This window comes from Gallinula chloropus (genome assembly GCF_964237585.1).
Source record: "Gallinula chloropus genome assembly, chromosome: 13".
Lineage (NCBI taxonomy): Eukaryota > Metazoa > Chordata > Aves > Gruiformes > Rallidae > Gallinula > Gallinula chloropus.
Genome location: NC_140098.1, coordinates 8,913,814 through 8,937,551, shown reverse-complemented (window position 1 = coordinate 8,937,551; position 23,738 = coordinate 8,913,814). Strand labels below are relative to the sequence as shown.

The 23,738-nt window shown below is 39.0% G+C and overlaps 1 protein-coding gene and 1 long non-coding RNA gene across 3 annotated transcripts in view; one reads left to right on the top strand and one right to left on the bottom strand.

Moving 5' to 3' along the window:
- LOC311196327 overlaps window positions 1-11,062 on the top strand; it is an 81,783-nt gene extending 70,721 nt beyond the window's left edge. Inside the window, exons 3-4 of one of the 2 annotated variants that reach the window (XR_014617572.1) lie at window positions 8,561-8,855; window positions 11,043-11,062. This is a non-coding gene — a long non-coding RNA (uncharacterized lncRNA). Of the gene's footprint in view, window positions 1-8,560; window positions 9,048-11,042 lie in introns of those variants that run through there. The other variant, XR_014617573.1, reaches the window with a different exon arrangement.
- CYLD (CYLD lysine 63 deubiquitinase) lies at window positions 104-23,440 on the bottom strand. Its single transcript, XM_084269870.1, has 17 exons — window positions 23,403-23,440; window positions 18,396-19,056; window positions 17,154-17,456; window positions 16,254-16,359; window positions 14,677-14,775; window positions 13,035-13,151; window positions 11,008-11,387; window positions 10,083-10,248; window positions 9,124-9,265; window positions 8,482-8,604; window positions 7,124-7,215; window positions 6,001-6,067; window positions 5,096-5,228; window positions 4,428-4,536; window positions 3,239-3,357; window positions 2,379-2,595; window positions 104-934 (listed from the first exon to the last, which is right to left on the bottom strand). Exons 2-17 carry the CDS (start codon window positions 18,900-18,902, stop codon window positions 750-752), a joined length of 2,865 nt encoding a protein of 954 aa, XP_084125996.1. The 5' UTR covers window positions 18,903-19,056; window positions 23,403-23,440; the 3' UTR covers window positions 104-749.
- Window positions 23,441-23,738: the final 298 nt, after the last annotated feature.

Genomic DNA, 23,738 nt, shown 5'->3' with positions numbered 1-23,738 from the left:
TTTTACATTTCAGCAATTATGCTTCCCCTTTTAATACCCTCTCCTCCTCTTCCCCCCCCTCCAAATATCACAAGTTAACAGATAGCAAATCTGTGTGGTTGATTTTCACACAAGACAGGAATTCAGATCTTCGAATGAATGCTAATAGTTGAAGATGCAAATGTGTGAACTGAAAAGAATGTAGTAGACAGACAACAGAACAGAATTAATATGCAATGAGCAGTCTAAAATTTATCATACTGCAACTGAAGTCACTCTCCTCAAGAGAAAGACTCTATGGTGCTAGAAGGATCAAGGGTGGGGAGAAGTGGTGGGTGCAGAGGATAGAGAAACATGTGAGAACCGCCATCCTTGGTCCATGGGAATGCATAAGCAAGAACACTGCGTATCTTTACATTACCAATGGACTAAGAAAGTTTCTCCTGCTGTAATTCCACCTTTAACATTTAAAAATAGCCTGTGTATAATCAATGCACTTAAAGCTTTAAGTTTTAGTAACTTCACTTAGACTTTGTTTATAAAACAAACACACACAAGCACACTTCCCAGAGTGCAAAATGCTTAAATACTTCAGTTACAGAACTCAACATGTAGTTTTTGGAACCATAATCCTTTTGCTCTGAGAGCCAACTTCTTCCTTGTCATCGCATCCATTGCCAGCAACGGTTGCATTAAAACTAAACAAAAAATGCAGCAAATGCAACAGTCAGTAACTACAGTGTTTCTTCAGTTTTTCCAGAGGATATTGTTCATTTGTATAAACTCATCGTTGGACTTTGATACATGCACATGTAAGCATCACAAAGTAGTCTTCGTGCACAGCCTTGAATTTTTCTGGAATCCAGTGAGTGTAATTCTTCTAGAGACATCTTCAGGTATTCACCAACTTCTGGGCATGGAGTAACTTGTGGAATGTTAAAGCCATTCTGACCTCCTGTTAACCATAAGGAAAGAAAGAGGAACAGATTAGAATAGCAGCTACATATATTCTCATACATATTTACACATACACAAGTAGATCTTGAAAATGCCTTCTAGAAAGATCTAAATATGCCATTCTGGACTACTGCAGGGTAAACCTCTATAAAAAGCATATTGTTCAAGGAGGAAAAAATAATCAATTAGTGTCAGAATATTTTGCAATGCTTACTAAGACATTCAACCCCCACAAACATCACACAAAAACCCTACCAGAACAAGAACTTCCTGGTTTTGATAACATTAAAAATTCAAATGACTTCAGAAAGTGACCAGAATACATACTCCACCTCAAACACTAGGGAATTTGGTAACAACATGACAAGTGGTAACAGCTGATGACTTACAAACTATGAGTGTCTGTACCTGACTGGCAAGACCAAGGCAGGGTTTGCTCCTGGCCATTTCTGATGCATAAGTGAGCACATTCAAGCACCACAACTGTGGCCATCCATGACACACTTCCCCCAGCAGACATTATCAGCTTATAGCACTAGCTAAATAAAAGTATTTGTACTACAAAACCCCTAGGACCAGCAGACGATCTATCCTGTAGCTCACATGACCTACACTTCTGAAATAATGCGGCTCTTTACACACTTGAGTCGTACACATTTCAAGTGCCTGAAACTAAGCTTGATTGCCTTCTAGGCCTTATAAGAGCAAAGCTTTAATCCTCTAAGAGTTTCACTTTCATCAGGAGGCAAGATTCTTCTCCTCTCTGCCCTCTTCCAGTCACACTGTAACATAGGGATTCAAGAATTCATGCAAAGAACTACTGGTGTGTGTTTGACACTTGCAGCTATTGCTGGTTTTCTTAGGCACCAAAACTGAGCAGGTAGATAGTCCTTAAACACAATTTTATAGCAGTAGTATCTAAGAGAACACTTGTTTTACTGACATTTGTATTATTACAGGGTTACATTTTTCCACTGATAAACTCTAAAGAAAGAGGACTGTTTCTTTTATTCTAAAGACAACTACACCAAGTCATTTAAGCTAAAGCAACAATAATATTTGTGTACTATGTGATAATTGTGTGCATCTGCTTAAATACAGACTGAAAACACACTCCTGCACTTGATTATTCAACATGAGTTCTATCTGCAAACTTTCCAAGTATAGGAAAAAAAATTATAAGGAGTCCCACCACAGAATTTCTGCAGTTACTAAGGAGATGGCACAGAAGTAAGGCATCCAATTTAGGTGAAGTTCAGGCTATGCAAATCAGCAGCTGCTATGAAATCACTGTGCTGAGGTAAGATTGGTGTCCCAGCATCAAGTACTTCAAGTTAAAAACACTGTTAATATCCCCACACCATTAAGAAACAGACACTAAAATTTAACACAGTAATACACCTAAAAAAGAGAAAATGACTAAGAATAAATAAAAGATCTACCATCCCGATCTGCCATGCTGTCAAAGAAAAGCCAGGCGGAGTCATCCCTCCCGTATTTAACAAAAGCCACATAGTGGCTTGTTTCTATGCAGAGGACAGCAAACAACTCCATCTTCTGGTACGGGATGCAGCCGTGTCGCCAGTCCCAGTCTGGCAGATCTTTAGGTAGTGACAACGGATTGAATTTATGACTCTGTCTCTTGGGATGAAGATGAACCTACAATTGAAGTGATATTTCAGAGGAGAAAACACACCCCGTAAGATTGTTTCAGTGGCAGATAAAGCTAAAAAGAACATTACTGCTGAACTGAAGATTAATGGCATTAGAGAACAAGCTGCAACAGCAGCAGCAGACTAGATGTTTCTTCTATTTTTCCCACCACGGTAGTTCAATATTGCCCAGAAAATTCAAATCTAAGGGTAGAAGGGAGGTCAGATTTAATGCAACAATTTTCTACTAAGTTCAGACTTGAAAACAAACCATGACTATGACTGCTTCATGCAAGTTATCAAACAGCTTAAAACATTACGTGCTTCTATGTTCCGAATTCATCAATTCAAACAAGGTAGCATGTATGTAAAAATCAGGATTTAACAACAGGTGACAGGAAACAGATTCCAGGACGCCTACCATCATTCCTGCTTCAGTCCTGGGGTTGGCAGTTGCCATGTTTTTAGTAAGAAACTGTTGACCAATGCATTACAGTGTCAAGTGGAGTTCTTGATTTGTCCCCAAAGACTGCACTGCACTTGGTGGGTGCAGTTACACGAGTGCTGGTGAGACAGTCTCCCTTTTCTTTCAATTATTACAGCATTTACCATTTGTGTTAACCCCACGCAGAGTAACAAACACAACTTACTTGTGTATTGCAGGTTTTGCAGAACTGCTTGATTTTCCCAGCAGAAATGTCAGTATCTTCATAACACTCTCTGCACTCATACATAGCAAGCCCACCGCATATACGGCACTGCCTGGGAGCTGCATTTTTAAAGAAAAGGTTTCAGTTTGGGGAGGCATTTTTGGTTTTTAAGACGAGGGGTATGGGAAGGACAGAGGATTGATACTTTAAATGAGAAAAGAAATCTAAAAAACCTCTACAGTCAGACTGCCAAAGCAGAAATGTATCGCTGTGTTTAACTGCTTCCCTTTGACATAATGTGGAGTCAGGTGTTTAGAGTGGGAAGTTGCAAAACAAAAGATGATAAAAATTAAGTTCTATCAACTGCACTAACAAGTAAAAACAGGCTTTTAAATCAAGTTAGTTCTCACTCATCATATTGGTATGGCTAGTTTAGCCCCTACAATTATCAACACCAGAAAAAAAAAAAAGTTAAAAAGCTGACAGCCATGACAGTGAAGAAAAGGCCATGAAGTTTCAAAGATTATTATGCAAATAATTTTAGTGGTGTTATTAATTTTTTAATCAAATTTTACCTAAGGAAAGACACCCAGTTTAATGTAATGAAAAATTCAGTGGATGACAAATACCAGAAATTTAGGTCACGAAAACCTGATATATTCATAGTCAAAAAATTGACCATCATTACACCCTGCAGGTTTACATACTAAGGTTCACTTCTTCTAGTTTGATAAACTACTGACAAAAAGCTTAGAAGCAAGCAGCACAAACTGATGAAGACTAATGAAATTTAACATTGTAACTACTTGTTGATCAATCTTGGTGCTACACTTAGCTTTTAAGACTTCCTACCTGCCATATAAAATTGTTTTGCTGGCCAATAACTCAATTTTAACATCACCATAATGAAGTAATGTTAGGTGAACAGATACTCAAGAATTAAGCAAACATAATCAAATAAGTTATATTCTATATTCTGAGTAACTGATATAAGGGGAAAAAAAAACATTCCATCCAGTAAGCATTCCTTTCTCCTCAGCGTCTCACACTTACCTTGTTAAACATTTAATAAAAAAAGAAACCCACAAAAAAACCCATCCAAACAAAACTACCATAAGCCCTTACTTTCATTACATTAATTACTCTCCACAGATCCCTTTAATTGCACAACACAATGTTATATACTTACTATCTTCAAGTAAGTCTGTTATATTTAATTCCAAAGATGGGAAAATTTTGTTGAACATTTTGAAGTCTTTTCCAAACCGAGGCATCTGGATAATCAGGCAAGAAGGTGCCTAGGTAAAATGCCAGAATATAACATGATGAGGTTGAGGTAGATAATTATCTAAATTCTTCTAATGCTATAAACATATTAATGTTATTTAAACTTGCAGCCCATTGACATAAAGATCAACAAGATAGTAAGCAAAACAAAGTTAAGTTTTTGAGAGAAAGTGACATCTAAATCATTGTCAAATTTCCCAAGTCTCAGTCATGCTCAAATATGATATGAAATATACTTGATTACCCCTTCCTAGGGAAAAAGAAATTAAATCTTCCCTTTATAAAGCTTTTTACAGAGATATCTCTAAATGTAGTTCTTAACTTGCTGGCAAGAACTAAGAAGTTTTCTTGTAGTAATTCCTTATCTAAATTATTTTGGTCTGCTCAGCTGAAGGATACATGTCTTTAAATCAACCTTAAAATAGTTTTGTCATGTAGGCAACCTGTAGCACTCCCATTGCCAACCTGCCCACATTTGGTTTTTGCAAACAATCCTATTTTTGTCCCATCGCTGAACGGGCAAATATCGAGGTATTGTCATATTCTAACAAAGCAAGAGCTGTCACCAACCTCTGCAAACTTCAAGTTGCTGTTGATGAATGACCACTCTAGTAACTGCTGAATTGTTGGGACTCCGACTTTCTCATTTTTGTCCATAAAAATTTGATAGAAGTAACAGTCTTGTACTTTCTGACCTGCTGATCTAAAAACAGATTTAAAAAAAAAAAAACAGATTCTGAAGCTCTACTGTAACCATGACTGGAAAATAGCATCTACCACAAGCCAGCCTATACAATATCCTCTTTGTTTTGAAATACTGTGCTTTTAAAAAAAGCCAGCAATAACAAAGTACCTTAGGTGTCAGGCAATTAAGGTGGGCTGATTTTTAGAAAAATTTACTTAAACAAAAGCAGTACAAGCTTCAAAGTACATTTTAAAAACATATGCCTCTGCATTACTGAATCACCACCCCAGAAACACTTCCTAAACACACGCATTGAAAACTCCTAAAGCTGCTTTCATTGGAAAGACAAAAGATTTTGTAATAAAACATGGAAAGGAACAACAGTAATTCTTAGCCTTAAAGAAAGAAATGCAAATCAGTTTCCAGGGCTTAAACACCAGTTCAGCAATCTCTGCAGCTTGTCCCAAAGCTAAGTAGCTGAGCTGCAGGCCATGAGGTGCTGAGCAGCCCTGCTCCAGTGCAATTAGCAGGAAGGCAGTAAGGCTCTCAAGTAGACAGCACTAGGACAAGGGCTCTTTATCCAGTCCATGAGCTTTTACAAGAGACCTGGCAAAACCCATGTAGGAAATAGTGTCAGCTTCACCAGTACAATGTTATATTGAATCTTACTAGAAACAGAAATTACAAGTCCAAGGTACTCTAAAGAGCTACCTCAATCTGAAAGACAGCAGATACATTCTCCCCATTAGCCTCTACAAATGGATTAGTTCAAGAAAGAAAAAAGATTCACCTTATTTTCAACAGTGGCTCAACTCTGAGAATATGGTGAAATAAAATATTCAAAAATTCTTCTGGATCTGCAGAGAAAAATAGAGTCCTGTTGGTATGCAAAACCAGATACATTACTCAAGGTTGATTTTAAATCAAAGTTTTCAAAAGAAAAAAACTAAAGGTTTATTTTTACAGCTTCATTAACAGAATAAGATTATGACAAACCATGAACATCTTTAATGACACAAACCTTTATTTACTCTTTTGGTGTCAGATGGCCCTAATGAAGACGGGCTCAACAGGATAACAAAGCTTTCCAGTAAGGATCAAAACAAATGCTCTGTATTTCACAGAGCACACAACTTTTCTGGGAGAAATAACAACTTTCAAAAGAACACAGTGAAACGACAGAGAAGCGATGATGAGTAGTGACAGTAACACTCACATAAAAACCACACAATAATACAAAGTCCGTCTAAACTAGAGACTGAGTTCTCTAATCAAGAATGCAGCCAACACTTGCTTCCCAGAGGTCTATTCTCCCCCAACAGTTTTCCAACATATTTCTTTTCCTGCCACTAACTGCAATAAATATTGTTTTTCAGCATTAAGGGCTCACAAAGAAATTAGCGTTCCCCCAAACAAAACCAAAACAGCTACATAATACAAAGCTAATTAATCACTATATGCACCAGAAGACCAAGAGATTGGGAATTGATTTTCCTAAGACAATTTACACATTTTATTTCTTAAAGTACTACATAACCATTGTAACAATGCAATGTTGCAGTGGAGAGATTATTCCTAAAGACAAAAGGGAACAAAGACCTCCACCTTATGTCAGTCTTCACTTCCGACCGTTAGATCTCCCCTAACTGCTAGAAGGGAGTTACATGGGCACAGGAAGGCAAGGAAAGAAATCCAGTCAGTGGAAGACTGTTAGGGCAGAAGCCATTCAGCTTGGGTTCCTTGCAGACCCAAGGAAGCAAAAAGACATTTTCACCACCCAGTGGTCACTTAAGTCTCTGGTATAGGTACTACTGGTCCTGAGACATATTTGTGTGGTTAGTTCTGGCAAGGTATTTCAGTTACTTCATATTATGATAGTTACAAATCTCAAAGAAAGGAAAATTTCCAGTTACCTTTTTCCTCTGAAGTGAATCCTGATGCAGCCTCAACTTTTTCAAGTATTTTCCTCAGTTTCATTATTTTTGTAGCACATACATATCCATATCTAAGATAAGTGGGTGTAATAAGCTATTAGTTAGTTTGCAATCAAGTCAGAGAAGCAGAAAATACCCTCTTAAATGCTGAAATACAGGCTCTGAGATTCTTCTTTAACTGTGTACGGTATTTCTTCAAAACTACATATTAACTCCTCACATTCAATCTTTCAGTTTTATTAATGCAGTATAAATTTAGTGCTGTGCTCAATGTTCTTGCATAACCTGTAAGAGCTCTTTTTAAACATTAACTTAGCAGGATAACTGTTTTCAATTACTTTTATTTTCACTTTAATTCACACCGCTTAATACATCATTTTCCAGAGTGTCACCTAACAGCAGCACTGTGCGAGTTCTGAAGAAAATATTTCAGTATCTGAGGAAAAGGTACAGAACTGTATCCCTGACCCAAGAATCTGGTTTTGAGGATACATTCATTTCCTCAAATTTTACAAAAAATACAAAGACAGTTATAAACATGGTGGAAAAGTAGAAGTAAAACTTTTGGTCTTCTCAGCCAGCTGAGATTTCTCCTACTACTTGCACCACAAAACCTGGAATGCACCAGGCAAAGTACATACCCCCACTACAAGAACAAGGGTTCAGGTGCCATCATTTAATATCAGGAATCAAAAGAAAAACTGTGAAAAATTGTTCAGTGACAGCCTACAGAATTCCAGAGCTACAACTGTATTATCTGCATGCTTAAGAAAAATAGAGAAAAGGTAAAGATAAATAACTTATGTACATTTTTGTCATATTTCCTTTGTTCATTTTGCCTAAGAAATTACAAAGGTCACGTTAAGGTCTTTTATTAAAAGTGTTCTGACCAATTGCACACCACATGTTAAAATTAAGTACCACCAAATCTATCAAACTGTGAAACTCCACATAAGATAACCCAAATACTTTTCTTGTCAAGAACAGCATCATTAACAACATGTAAATACAAATGTTGTGAACAAACAATTTGTATTTATCAATGATTTTGTATTCAGACCTATACAAATTTTACAATAGCTTTATGCTAACTACTAGTTTCTATTTGGAAATGCAAAAATATTTTATCACCAAACAATGAACAACTATTTCCATTTAGTATCAAATTTACCATGAAGAACATGTAAAACTACTCAAAAAAAAAAAACAAAACATTGACCAGTCTGGCAGCAGCAGCAGTTAGCCAAAGCTTCCAGGTTTGCACGAGGAATGCATACACAGCAGGAGCCAGTATAAAATTTACATTAAGCAGGAGACTGGTCCATGTCTTTACTTACATTCTCAGAGGATTCACAATCTCTGTCCGCAACAGCTCTTGGGTCTCACTATAATACTCTACATCATTCTTTTCTTTAGGTCTGAGTAACACAGTGTCCAAAACAGAGCTAAAAGAAAATAGGCTACAAAGAAAAAAAAGAAAAAAAGAGGAAGGCTGCTTTGATTCTGGAAGATAGAACGATTCAGATGTGTGAGCAACATAAGACAAACCAAGCAAAGCCACAAGAAGAACTAAAAGAACCAAAGAAACTCAAAGAGAGAGAGTTATGGACAGAGGACAACACAGCCATGTTAAATAGCAAAAGTCCACTCTTAACCCAGTACCCTTTCTACAGCAGAGTACAAAACCAGTTGCCAAGACAGGATTCTGCAAGTAAGTTGTAAGAGATCCCTCCCTCCACCCCTGTGCGTTCTTCCATCCTTTACAGTCACAAGGAGCATAGATACACAAGGGCCAGAACCATTTGGGCACAGTTAGCACTTCATGTCCAGAACATGTTCACATTGGAAAAGCACAGTAACGCTTCAGATTGCAGCCCATGACTTCATAAGCTGCACAGTCATACAGACAGTCATTACAACAAAGACCACATGTTCTGCATTTCTAGCATGGGATGCCACTATACAAATTATGAACTTACCAGAATAAGGTGGAGTCTAAGTAACAGGAGTTGTAATGACCCTGGATACCTTTCTTCTTTCCAATCATTGTCTCTAAACCTTCTTTTTCCATTTTTGGAGGAGTGTTTTCTTCTACCACTTCACTTAAGTAACCTCCAAAGGCTGAAATTTTTTTTTTCAAAAAACACTTTAAAGCCTCAAACTTTAACCCCCTTGATATTTTCCTATTAACGTTTCATATCTAAGTTGCTGCCTAAGTGTAAGCATTCCTTCTCTGGACTAGAATAGCACTTCATTGCAGCTGAGACTTAGCGTCTTCTAGATAGTGAACAAGGCCTTACATTCCACTGACGATGCACATTAGAGTGCTTCAGATAGCCTGCAGCACTGAATTGATTTTATCCAGTAGGAATGAAGTTCTCATTACAAATGCCCCATTCACACTATCTTACAAATATCAGACACCTTTTTTCTTTGCTGTTGTCCCAGGCAATAAAACACAACCCAAGAAATATTTAATAGCTGAGGTTAGAAATAAATAGGAGCTTTTTCTACCACTAATTCTGCCATAAAAATATATACTTTTCTATGTTAATATTTTAAAAAATTAATTTGATATTACAGAAAGAAGTTGTCTTTATTTCTGCTAATGCAATCACATACTGCTGGAGTTGCAAATAAGTTTCAGCAAGATTGCTTTACAACTTCTCAAGTAAAAAATGTACATCATAACAAACCCCCATTATTTTTATGATATGTCTTTAAATATATGAACGTTTTCTTGTTTTAAAACATAAAAAAGCAATCCATAGAAACATTATGTTCTGTACAGACTGATATTCTATTCATTATCTCATTTAAGTAATACCTGTACAGATTTTCAAGTGTTCATTAGAAAGATTGTATTGCAGGAATAAATGAAACCAAACCCCAGGTCAGTTCCCAGCTGATAACTAAGTAATAAGCCAAAGATCAGTACCTAGAGAGTTGCAGCGTTCAATCTGGTTGGAAACAGGCTGCAGTGAGGCAAACCTGGAATCTGGCCTGCAGCTTTTGAGTTTAACAAAAAGAGCTTTCTTTGGAGCACAAGTGAAGTAGCGAGTTCCTTTAAATGTTCCATCCGTACAACCTGCACATTCATCTTCCTGAAAATTCAAGTGAGAATTCATTACTTTTCTTATTTCTAGAATTCTGCTGCAAGACATTTGATAAAATATCTACCCACAAGTCACTCTTCAGGTCCCCTGAAGCTTGATATACAATGTTCCTGCATTTTAGCATAAAAAGCTTCAGCTGTGTTCTTTAACTGGATTTATTGAAGAAATTAATAGCCAAACCTTTTTTCTTTATGCTTAAACTTTCACTCCATCTAAAATAAAAGAAATACCATCTGAAGCAGCTCAGGGGAGTTGGGAACAGAGAGCAAGAACTAAACCTAGTCAACATTAGGAACCATCAATTATCAAAGCCAGTGTTATGGTTCTTGACAGTCATAACTCCGGCACTGTCTGGTTGCTGGCATGCATAAAACCCATCAACCAAAACACTGATAGTCCATAAAGACTCTTACAGCCAGGGCATTTTACATAAAGAACCTTTAAATACAGCTGTTTTTTTTCAATTAAAATTTCTGTAATGTAAGCAAAGTAAGTGACCAGTCCAAAAAATCTGGTTATCTGTTGTGACACAAAGCCAGCTCAGATCCCATTAACAGAGTAGGGTCTAGGACAGCCACCAGAGTGGGAGCTCATCTGAGAATTTATCTCTGTTGTAAGGTCACATGGCAACCCATTTGGAAAAATTCTTCCAGACCAGCTGCTTTTGCAAATATACAGGCAGCAACCCTCACAAACAAAACTAGCAACATGTAATTAACATTAATAGGAACTACAATTTATATTTACCAGTTCCAGTCCAGCTAATACTTCATTTACTCCAGGGGGCTGGCCAATCCAGCGGATTACTCCATAGAATGGAGGATTTTCTTTAACTTCAGCCAAGGAACCTGCTTCAAGACCGTGTGAGTTCCCCACTGGACCTGCTGTTGAAGGACTCTCCTGGTTAGCTGTAGTATTTACATCGCCAATGACTGACTGAACAGATAAAGAGAGGGGACTATGTCCAATAGTACCATTAGTACTTGATGCTTTTGTCAAACTGAAAGGAAGGGAGTGAAATCTGTTTTCTGTAGACACAGAATTTGTTAAAGGTGGCTGTAACGGTGGTGAAGAATGTCCAAATCCAGAAGATGAGTCAGTAAGTGATTTTGCAGGGTCTTCAGCAACTGTTAAAATTAAAACCAAGATGTTAGTAAATGTTAGGGGTTTTTTTTCCCCTTCTTCTTACAAAAGGAAAGGCTTAACTATCAAACCAATGAAGTGTATCTGCAACCATGTCCGATTTATTGTGTGTCTTGTATTTCACTAACAACTGAAGGCACGTAGGAAGATGTTTGTCATTTGGCAACACTGGAAAGAGCTGGCTGAGAAAACGCTGCTGCAGCCCTACTACTTCTACCACAGCCAGTGGAAACGGCCAGCGCAGAGAAAGGAGATGGCAGCCAGAAACTGCAGGAGTGTTTACACTGAAAACTTTTTACCCCCACATTGGAATTTTTCTTTGAAGACAAGTTAACAGCCCAGGGGTTGTCTGTAATGGGCAAAACTAAGATCTCCTCGCTGGTCAGTGTGATCAAGGAAAAGATTTGGTTCATGCTTTATATGCTTAACATGAAAAGTGTTTGTTCCCCTGGTTTTGGTTCTATTCACAATACTTTGGTTCTAACACAAGGAATCTACATATACATAATCAAAATTTAAGTAAGTCTGTCATGACTAATGCAGTGCCTGATAAATGAGATCATAACTAGATACAATAGCACGTGTTCTGTATCTTCTCTCATCTCTCTACATGGTGTTTAGTACACAAATGGTATTCACAGAACAAAAGCCGCCTCTATCACCTCTTCACCCTGCGCTCTTTTATTAACTGGATTTAAATGTCAAAAAATTTTAAGTGTATACAAACATATATGTGTATATATAATTTCGTCCTTTACTTCCATAGTCCTCAGCACATCTACAGGATATTTCCCCTGCCTATTTTAAATATTTTAATAAAGTAATTAAACAGAGGTCCAAGCTCTTGGAACATTTGTTTGGCAACCAAGAATAATTTTAACCCAGTTTCTTTTATAGCTCATAAAATTCAGAGGCTACTATTGTGATAGTCTTAATTTACAATGAAAACCTATTTAGCATTAACCTCTTCAGTTACTAACACAGGCTGCTATATTTTAGAAGAGCTGGCCAGAAAAAAAAAAACCAAAAAAAAGTAGATCTGGGAGTAAATCAAGATATACTGATCCTTATGGTACACGCACCCATACTTGTAAGAATTCATAGAGCTTTTACAGAAATAACTTTTTAAATACTAATTAGCTGCCATGTCAGAACATCACAGTTCCTGCTGTCTTTAAGTCAACTTCTGAAGTTTTTGTTGTTATGTTTTGGTGGGGTTTTTTTGTTGTTATTGCCCTCAGATCTGTACCATTAGTGACAAAAAGAGGCAAAATAAAATTATGTATCTTCATATTTTCTTTCCAAGCCTCAGCTTTTGTTTTGCCTGCAAGACATACACATTCTCAGAGTTACCCAATACAGTGCCAAGAATGTAATCTCTTACATGCAAGATAAAACAACAGGTCTGTCAATTAAGTGTATTTTCATGGGTGTTCCAAGATGCTCTTTATGATACAGTACATGTTCCCACTAAGAAAACATATTCCAACTGTTTTAAATTTAAACTCATACTTGTTTTATTTGAGGAACATTGATATACTCTAGGTTTTTGGGTCTCGGGGTAGTGGTGCTGTTTGGATTTATTTAAAATAAAGCCTATGCCTACATGTAAGACTATAGTCTCTCTTTACCTTCATCAATATACCATGGAGGCTTTGTTTTTGTTTGAGGCTGCGAGTCGACTGATGAGCCATTTAATGTGTAGAAGACTTCAGATCTGTTTCTGTTTCCAGTTTCAGAGGTAGATCCTGGAAAACAGCACGTTTTACTGAAGACATTAGTCTCTATTTGCAAAACGTTAGCTATGCTTTTATTTCACAGTATGAATTTGTCAGTATACTTTGAAGACCTAACCCTCTTATCACAAAGCATCAAGATCTCCTATCAAAGCTCTCCCAGTTCCAAGTTTGCAACAAGGTAGCTGTTTCCCAACACCAACTATTAAAATTAGGGATATAAGGCAGCACTCGAGGTTCAGTATACAGCAACGTAGCAGCAGGCAGGGATAGAGAAGGTTTTCTTCCAGTCGCAGATATGCTGCTGTATTTTGGACTTCAAATGAGAATAATATTGATAACACAGTGATGTATCAGCTGTTACTTGTCAACATTTACCTGAAGTTGGGGACTTTTCAGCTTCTCATGCTGCCCCACCAGCAAGGAGGCTGGGGGTGTGCAGGGAGCTGGGAGAGGACACACTCAGGACAGCTGACCCAAATTGGCCCAAGGGATACTCCGTACCATATGACATCGTGCTCAGCTACTATGGGGAAGCTGGCTGGGGCTGGGACTGTAGCTCAGTAACTGTCTGGACATTGGTGTTCTGTAGGTGGTGAGCAACTGTCCTGTCATATTAAATTGCCTTGATCTCAACCCACAAGTTTTACCTTTCTTTTTCCGATTTTCTCCCCCAGCACACTCTGGGGTAAGGGGAACAAGCTTGCAGTTGTTTTAGCTGCCTGCCAGGTTAAGCCACAGCACTTTGTTTTTAATGCAAAAAAAATTTCAGAGAGGGCAAATGAATTACCAATCCATTTCCACACTGCTAGAATTTGTGCCAACATACAACTGCAGTTACTTCAGTGAAGACCATCTCTGCCAGCATCCAATGTCAGACAGAATGAAAGCTTACAGAATATACTGTCATTAGCATTCTACCACCCAAACCAGCCACTAGTAAACTCAAGACACTGAATTTTGATTTCTACTAAAAATACCACACACACCCCCGCCCCCGCCCCCCCCCCCCCCCAAATTATTTCCCTTCTGGGTTCTTTTCCCTGGGAAGATTTTCAGACCTGGCCAAAATCAGTCAAGAGAAGCTTGCATTTTGGGAAATTCAATTTTCACTTTGAATCAGCAAAATTAAAATATTCACTCTTAAGCAGATCTCCTCCCAGACTAAAAACTGGGAAGTTTCTAGTCCTACAGAAATAAGACAATAGCAAACTATATTTATTTTAAAAGCCACATCACACAGCAGACTCAAAACAAGAACACTGTCTGTTGTAACCAGTTCAGAAGTAGCATGCTCTTGAATTTTTGCTGAACCTCAAACCATTTTTCAGGAAAGTGAAGGTATTTTGAGCAGTCTTAAACTGCCTCCCATCATTTTTATGACTAATTAATACCAATGCTCTATTCACAGAAATTTAACTTGATATGTAACTGAAATAATAATTGAAATGATAGATAATGCAAAGCAACACTTCTTCCCCAAGCAGTGAAATCTCTAATCTTACATAGGAAAAGAAAAATCACTTCCCATACATACCTGTAGCCTTTGGCTTACTGTGATTGAACAAGCTTTTGTCACCACCACCTCTTGAAGTATAGGCAAGCTTGGGAGGTCTCCTATCCTGTGACACAGTCTCTAAGACATCATATATGAAGAGAGTATTAGCTTCCCTTTTCTATGCGTTTACTGTATCAGAGAAGTTCAATTTGAAATGTAACTGAACCAACGTTTAGCACTGCAAGTTTAAAAACTGAGTGAAGCAAAACCTTGCTCGGCACATACCGCACGTTTTACGCGTATGGGGTGTGCATCTAGCACGTCAGCAGTTACTTTACTCAAGTGTCCCGTTAGTTCTCAGACACATCAAATAGATTGATTTCACATCCTTTAATGCATGTGCATGCTTCCCTTATGGGAAACAGATGCATGAAATTCCAAACTTTGCTTTCTACCAACACATCTACAACAAATGCTCTTTTCTGGAAATGGCGAAGTCCCCAAGAACTCTCCAGAGAAGACAGAATTCATGCGAAAACATGCATCTCAACTGAACCCACAAGTAGGCGGCGAACATAAGAGCAGTTGGCCAAAATGAAGAGACAGGGCAATGGTTACACACTACAGGCTGTACAAGACTGCACACTCATCAGTACCTGTCTTCAGATTGAGCACAAACAAGTCTTACACAAAAGCCTTTTCTTCCTTCAGAAAAGGAATCAGGGGACTGTAGTAGTTACAGATTAACAACACTATTCGGTAAATTACTGTGGATGGTGAACTTTCCAGACTCTGGCTATTACAAGTATTCACTCACAGAATGCATAAGTAATGCTATCAATACATTTCAAGCACAGCAAGGACTGCTTTCTGACCCAAGGTATTTAAACTCCTGGAATAAACTGAACAGCATTCAGTAAGAAGATTCCCAATTCCCACTACATATGCACCAATAACACAACTGTATAGTATTGCAAAACCCACACAATTTGACATGGATTTTGTTCAGTATTAAACCTTTTCTACCAGTGAGATTGTAACCAAACATGAGGAAACTACGACGAGAAGCTGAGGGAGCTGGGCTTGTTCAGCCTGGAGAAGAGAAGGCCGTGGGGGGACCTCATTACAGCCTTCCAGTACCTGAAGGGAGCTTATAAGCAGGAGGGGATTCAACTTTTTAAAAGAGTAGACAATGGCAAGACAAGGGGGAATGGATTAAAACTAAAGGAAGGAAGGTTTAGATTAGACATTAGGGGGAAGTTTTTTAAAGAAAGAGTGGTGAGGTGCTGGAACAGGCTGCCCAGAGAGGTAGTAGATGGCCCGTCCCTGGAAGCGTTCAAGGCCAGGCTGGATGGGGCCCTGGGCAACCCTGTGTACATCCAGGTCTGAGGTTGGTGTCCCTGCCTGTGGCGGGGGGGTTGGAGCTCTATGATCCTTGGGGTCCCTTCCAACCCAGACCATCCTATGATTCTATGAAACTAAAAAGAACTAACACAGAAGGCTAAACTAATTCAAGTGAATTTAGGATATTAATTTCCCAGTATTGTTTTAATCATGTAATTCTGCCTAGGTTGAGCTGTTACAAAAGTCTGCCTTCTGGTTAAGAAAGGGCATACCTGGAATAACATCATTGATATGCAAAAGAAGTGTGCTTTCAACACTTGCAAAACTGCACAGCTGTATTCCATTATATCTTCCATCCCAGTTTCCAATAGGATTATCCTAAAAATAGAAAAATCACATTACATGTATCAGAGAAGATTTACATCATACTGAATACACACACGTCTTTAGGAACATAAAAAGTAGGAAAATAAAAAGTTTAACATCTACTTTTTCCTTTAACAGACCTTGTATTTAGAACAGTCAAACATTACAGTCTTTAAAGACAAATGCAAACTTAAAAACTATTCTTTTGAGAAATATTTCTTATTTTAACATGCATTCCTCTACTAATTACAAACAAGTTATAACAATTCCAGTGCACTGTTAAGCAAAAGCTACTGCAATCAAGAAAATGGAAGCACCTGATCTATAAAAGCAAAATGACCTTAAACTACCAAAAACTTGAGAGCTGTTCATTTTTAAAAATTCAAGTTGCTAAAAATAACTTTAGACAAGCTTCACATTTTCTTGAAAGATCAACCAAAAAACAGCTAGCAAAGAAAAAAAGCATTCAGCCTACTTTTTTTAAAAGGCAAGAACAAAGCCAGTCTCACAAGACAAACACTCAACTCTTACTTCAAGACTGACATCTGACATTGCAAGTAGCTCAGTGGAGGCTCCTCAGAGTGACCAGAGTCTTTCTTCCAAACTGTTTAGCATCAAATAGGACACCATTTACCTGATGCCAGAAAACAATTACCAACAAGGGACATCTTTGAACACGAGGGTTTATTTCCCATTTTAGGTCAGCCTCCGCTGAAGTAGCTTGTGGATGTGTCATCTTCTATATTGCATGTAATTTACTAGCTAACACACATGCAACAGTTATTGAAGTCAGATTATTTTCTTACCATGTCCACTCCAACAACGTATCCTAAACTTTCGTTTCCTGGTAAGACATCACAGAATATAACTGTCCCATACTCTATACTCTCTCCTATCTTCAGAGAAACCCTGGAGTTGATCTCCAGAGGAGGAAGTTCTACCTGCATTGCGTCAACTGGAGCTGCATAGTCACTTTCCAGTTCATTGTCATCATCTTCCACCAGCTCCAGTTTGTCCAAAGCAACAAAAACCCCACAATCTTCATCACATCTGAAAAGCTGCTTGCCTTGGTACTGTCCATCAGTGAAGCCCTGACCACGACCTTCTTCCTAAGCATCAGAGGAGGAGGGAAAAAGTAAAAAAAACACCAAGGTATTTTGTGCAAAAGCAGACTACAACAATCCAGTGTTTTGAAGAAATTGCAGTAAGAATTTGCCTGATGAGCTACCATTACATTAGAATTCTATTGCTGGAATTTGTGGTGAAAACACACACTGTCTATCTGAGGGGAATAAACAGTAAAATATCATTAGAGAGTAGCTGCAGGAAGAAGCCCATCAAATTTTTTCCAGATCAAGATAAGACTACTTAATACCAGGCATATTGCTTTACATTAAAATATTCCACTAAGATGCCAACTAAAGAGAGTTGATTTTCAGAAGCATTTGGGCCCAATACCCCCTGAGGTTCTTAGTAGGAATTTCAGAGTGTTTGGAAAAGTATAGAGAGGACTTTGACAAATATACTTCTAATGCATGAGTAGCACTCTCCTGAAGCTAATCCTCCAAAAGAGTATGGCTGACTTCAATTTTTAAGAACTACCTCACTAGGAGCACACAATGGAAACATTATCTCAGCTAGTTGACTTTTAGGGCTCTTACAAATCCAGCAGCCCTAAAATCCAAGCCTGCATTTATAGCTTGAATCCTGCCATGCACAGGGAAAACCAAAGTACTCAACTGAAGTCTGAGTGTCACATATTTACCATGATGGGGATGCAAGTAATTACATTTTTCTAGGCTAGAAGACTCAGAGTATGTTCAAGACTTATTGCCAGTTCATGCACCTCATCAAGCTTCACTTCACACACAGAACACAAGGCTGACGTGATACAGTGTTTTTGCAGGTATTTAATAAAAATAATTCTGTATCCTTCAGTCCTTTCATAGATTTTATAGGAAAAAATTTAGTGTGACTGCCTCTTATTTAAAGATTTTTAGCTTATCTTATAAAATATACATGATGCTCTCCCTTAGCAAGGGACTTACCAGCAACTCTACTCCAAAGTATATCCCTGTTAAGGACCTTTCTTGCAATAAGGGTCCTCTGAAGCGAACAACTCCAGGAAATTTATCATCTCCTGATCTCAGCTGTACTCTAACAGGTGAGCCAATATCTATCTGGATGCCTTTAGCTAACCTACTTCTGTTTTTAAACAGACTGTACCTTTCTTCACAGTTAGTAATGGCCAAAAGCAACTCAGCTAGTTTTTCATTTATTTCTGTAGCATCCTTCTCATCCACAAACAGGATTGCATGAGGTTGTTCCAGAATCTTTAATCCAATCTGCAGTTTCTTGCCTTTACAAGGAATATTTCTGGAATGTCCCACAGAAGAACGGTCTTGAAAATACTGTCCAATGCTACCTTTGGGCACTTTCAAGAGCTTTTGGGTCTGCTTGTCTATGACACTGCATTCTTGGAGGAGCAAGTAAAAGGTCCGCTCTTCCCGATAGGATGAACTTGCTTTTTCTTGACTCCATAAGCCTGAATTCATGGTGCTCAGACCTTTAAAACCTGCACACTTGTCTTCAAGAAGAATAAGCTGCTGACTTCTATTCACTGATCTTGACAAATTCTACCGGCGGGTCCAGCCTTTGTGAAACAATGCAATATTCATTCTGTACAGAGCCAGTTCCAGAGCAGAAAGCCTAGAATTAAAAAAAGAAAAAAAAATTATATTGAGGAACTGCATTGCTCTGAAGTAAAACAACAGAAAAACATTTAAATCTGTGACCAGGCCCACTCCTCCTACAGAATAAAAGTAGTTCAGCAAAATCTGAGACTGAATATTGGCACAAAACAGCTGTAGTACTGTTGCTCCCAGAAATAGATACCAATTTCTACTTGTTATTGCTGCATGTTTCTTTTCCTTCTTTAGTTCCTTAAAGCTGGGGGCTATGGAAAAAGCATGATGAAATGCAGAAGACACATATAAGTGAAAGAAAAAAAAAATCTTAATTTCAGACAAACACGAATAAATACCCTGCTCAGGTTTACAAACAGTATTGTATGGAAGCTTTCCACCACAAAGATATTTGCACATGCTTAGTGACTACTTATTCCTGACAGCATAGTGCACCTATCATCCCACATAACGTTTTGATTCACTGAAGTAGAAAATTGTGTCAAGGTAATATAGGAACAGAAAATGGAAACTTTAGGAGTTTGTAACAGCCATTTCTTTAAATGATAGGAATGGACAGTTCCATTAAGCAATGAACAATGTATGAAAACCAAGTTGCTCCAGCACAGCAACATGCAATTCTGAAGAAAATCCTGGAGGCTTTTCTTTTTGCCGTTTAAAAAAAATACAATTTAATTCAATGAAGTAGGAAATGTATCACTTCCAGTTATTAAAACATTCTGGAAGAAAACACCTTATTTAAACATCATCCTAAGAATTATAATTCATAATAAACAAACAAGAACAATTTGAAAATACTTGATTGCACATGGTAGAAGACACATAAGTAACACACATACTACAGTTTAGATACTATTGGAAGAAAGAACTGCAGTACCTTGACAGGATTTGCTCTTCACCTAAAGATGACAGAAATGGGTAGCATACAAGAATATAATGTCATCTAAACTTTCCTGTTAGTAATCTGTGATGCCATAGTTAGCATTCAGTTAAAGGAGAATTTCCATGACTACTTATGGATTTAACTTCAATAAATAAAAAGCAAATAATCTTTGTCCTTCAGCCACCTCTTGTTGCCTTATCCCTCCAGATCCCTCTCCCTGAGAGTCTACAAATGCCCCAAAATCTGCTATTTTGCCTACTCAGTTTGATCCCAGCTTCAAAAGCTATCAGGAAGCAATGGCATCCAGTAGCATGTAGTCATTTTCATTATCTCTTTTTAAACAAAAATACTTTCACCTAAAGGAAAGTATTAATAACAGAGGACCTGAAGTTTATACAAAGTAGCATCTTTCAGTCACACATTTTTCTGCTGACTTGCTGAGCCGCCTAGTGAGTCTCATGTACCATACAGCCAGCCATTCAAACTCTGAACATAGCATGCTTCTCATCTTCACGAATATGACACGTGGGCGTCAATATCATCATCACACTTTGACACTGCTGCTGCAACAGCTCACAGGAATTATGTGGTTTAAAACGTTTCCATCTGCAAAGTAATTAACATGTGAGGGCCAGTTTCAGACCTCACTGAGATAAAAGTCTGGTAGACTGTTAAATCTGTTTTCAAGTTAAAAAGCAATTTCCTTCATTTTAATTTGATGCACATAAATAGGTTTTAATGTCTGTTGATGATTATCAAGAAAGTCTATCAGATTAAAATAGCAATATTTTACATGGGAACTGATGAAGAACACAACAGGATCATCTCCAAAAAGGAAACATGATTAAACAATCATTAGTGTTTAGAAGTCTACTCAGGTATTAAAACAGAGTTCTATCCAAGTTTCCTCCCCTTACTTTTTGCAGACAGTGGGAAAAAAAAAAAAGTTGATGTGGTTGGATTCTCAATAGTTCCATTTTATTCTCACAGCTTTCAATGGTTTATAAAATATACTTTAGATTTAACTTTCCTCTACGTGAGCTAGTCCACAAAGTTAATCTATACCCGATATACTCTAAACAAGTATCTCTGTATTACAAGAATCATGACCTTTACTCTTTCACTGCTATAATTACTTAATTTTCTTTTCAATAAGTATGTATTGAAACAATGTAACAACAGAAGTCTGTTCAAGAGCTTAAGCCCCATATTTTTTCTTTAAAATATTATTTATCTTATCTAATTTTTTTAAATGTATACCCTGCTTATAGGCCCACTGCTGCAGCACATGTTTATTAGTAAAGAATTCAGCATAAGCACTTAGATTATATAATGATAACTTTATACGGTGCATAGTCGCTCTTTCAAAGTTCTAGTCATCTACAGAGACCTTAAGCCACTGAATACAGTACCAAAAGGTTTTCCATCATGAAAAAGTTCATTATCACTATATAAAATGCCTTCCTTTAAAAACTTATCTACCACCACTTTACCCTGTCAAAGAAAAATACATTGCCACAAAAAACAAAATCCCTTTCTTTTAGAATAATAAAAATGATAAATTCTATTTTAACAGCACAGAAAAGCTTTGGCAATATATATCTATATAAACCACCATTAAAAGTTTGGGGGTTTTGTTAACAGCCATTTTCCACGGAATTTATTATTCTGTGAATAAAGCAGAATCATAGAAAGGCATGGATTAGAAGGGCCCCCAAGGATCACTGAGCTCCAACAAACTGCACACACGTATCAGACTAGACCAGGATAAACTATATAGAGCTCAGTATGAATTAGCTTGGGAACCAAACAAATTCTGCTTAGCAACAAGTCATCATTACACTGCACAACATACCAGCAACTATAAAACTTTGCGCATTCCAGAGACTACTTGACCACCACCATGGAGTTTAAGTGTCAGTGTGGGTTCAGTGGCATTCTTCTACTCCACCTACTAACCGAATTACTTTCGTACTCCAAAGACTTTGGGAAGCAACAGGCAAAGCACAATTATGAATGCAACAGTCCATACTCTCAGGGGGGAATAAAAAACAAACAAAACCCAACTGCATTAAAAAAAAAAAAAATCACATCAGAGACAGGCCATTAACTTCAGTGCTTCCCTACCTTCCTCCTCCTGTCACTGTTATCGCTATGGACACATCTCATCATGAAAACAGCTTGCTCTGAAATATGAGAACTTTGTTTCTACCCTGCAGTAGCCTTAGATGAACTATAAAGAGATGTCTGAATGAGCTATCTGGTTTCGGCATGAATGCACAAGCCCTTAGCTCTGATTCAAAGTATAAAATGAAGAGGATAAAATAAATTGTACCGTTTCTTACAGAACTTGTACTTTAAATACCAAGTTTTAAACAGCTGAGATGTAAAGTTTTGTTCTACAACAGATCAAAAATCATCTTCAATGGAAGGTTAAAACTAGGAGCAAGTACATTTAGTTGCAGCTCAACATACACAGAATTAGGCACAGCCCATGACTAGAAAAAACAGTAACTGTTTCTTTTAAACAGCAGTTGAAACACTGTCTGATACAAATACCTTCATGCCGGTAACATAATTTCTAAAAGAAAACGCAGCAGAGAAACTCCAACTTTGTTAGGAGTTTGTAAGTTTGATACAAATGTTCTACTTTAGAGGAAGAACAGAAAAAAAATATTAACTCCCAGAATACTCTGACGTTACTGGATTCGGCAAGCACACACCAACACACCATCACCGCCCTTCTGCAGAGAGGGCTTCCGTCAACACGAAACGCAAATTAACAGAATGAAATGCAGCAAAACGAAAATGCCTCCGTCCAGATTTTGAAACGAAAACCAAATCGCATTCGCCTGCGTTCTGTAACACCGCGGGTCGCGGCAAGCGCGACGCATCTGCCCACTGCCCAGCGAGGCGAGATGCGGCACACCCCGTACTCGCGAGTCACCAGGCCCCGCGCAACGCGGGCTCTGCGAGATTAATTATCCCGTCCCCCAGTGCTAGGAATTTTCTCTGCCTCTGCGGACGGTTGCGAGCAGGAAGGGAAAGCCCCAACACGGTTTGGAAGTCGGAGCCACGGGCTGCCCAGGGCTTAACGCCCAACTAACTATCGGGAACGCGCAGCCTGGCCCGCGCTCGGGGGTCCCGCACAGCCCTGCCGGGAGCTACCCGCCGCCACCACCGAGATCCGGCCCGGCCCGGCCCGCCGCTGGGCCTCGGCCCGCCGCCGGGCAGCCACCGCGGCCCGGCACCACCGCTCCGCCGCTGCAGGGGCGGCCTAGCCCGCAGCGATCGCTGCGTCTCAAATGTGGGGCCGGCGGCCACGGAAACGGCCGGGGACAACAGCTTGGGGTGGCTGGGCCGGGCCGCGCCGCGCAGCCGCCTCACCTCTACCTGACGGCGCCGAGCAACGTCCCGCGGCAGCGCCCGGCCCTCGCGGGCGGGCGATCCCTCCCTCCTTCGCTCACCTCCTCATCCCCACCTCCGGGCCTCGGCGCCCCGCCCGCGGGACTTCCCCGACCGCCTCACAGGCCCGCGACAGCCCGACCCGCTCCCCATTTCCCCATCGTCGTCACAGCAGCTCAAAGCTGTAGCCGGCGAAACGTCCCCTACTACCCGAGAGGCCCCACTCTCTCGCTCTCTTGGCTCCCTCAAAGCCAATCACAGCGCGCCGGCGCCGCCGCTTCGTAGCGCTATTGGCGAGGAGCGCCGCCAGGTGACGAGGAAATACGGTGGTTTCCACTCCATCAAGATTGTATGAGCCGCAGAGGAGGGGACGGGGAGGTCAGAAACACACGGAGCCC

What these genes read in the sequence shown, in the direction of transcription:
- CYLD (XM_084269870.1), bottom strand. Translation starts at nt 18,902, where the DNA reads ATGAATTCAGGCTTATGGAGTCAAGAAAAAGCAAGTTCATCCTATCGG. An exon ending in ACGTTGTTGGAGTGGACATG is followed by an intron (nt 16,360 to 17,153) that starts GTAAGAAAATAA and finishes TTCTATTTTTAG; the next exon opens with GATAATCCTATTGGAAACTG. An exon ending in GAGCCACTGTTGAAAATAAG is followed by an intron (nt 5,229 to 6,000) that starts GTGAATCTTTTT and finishes ATCTGTTTTTAG; the next exon opens with ATCAGCAGGTCAGAAAGTAC.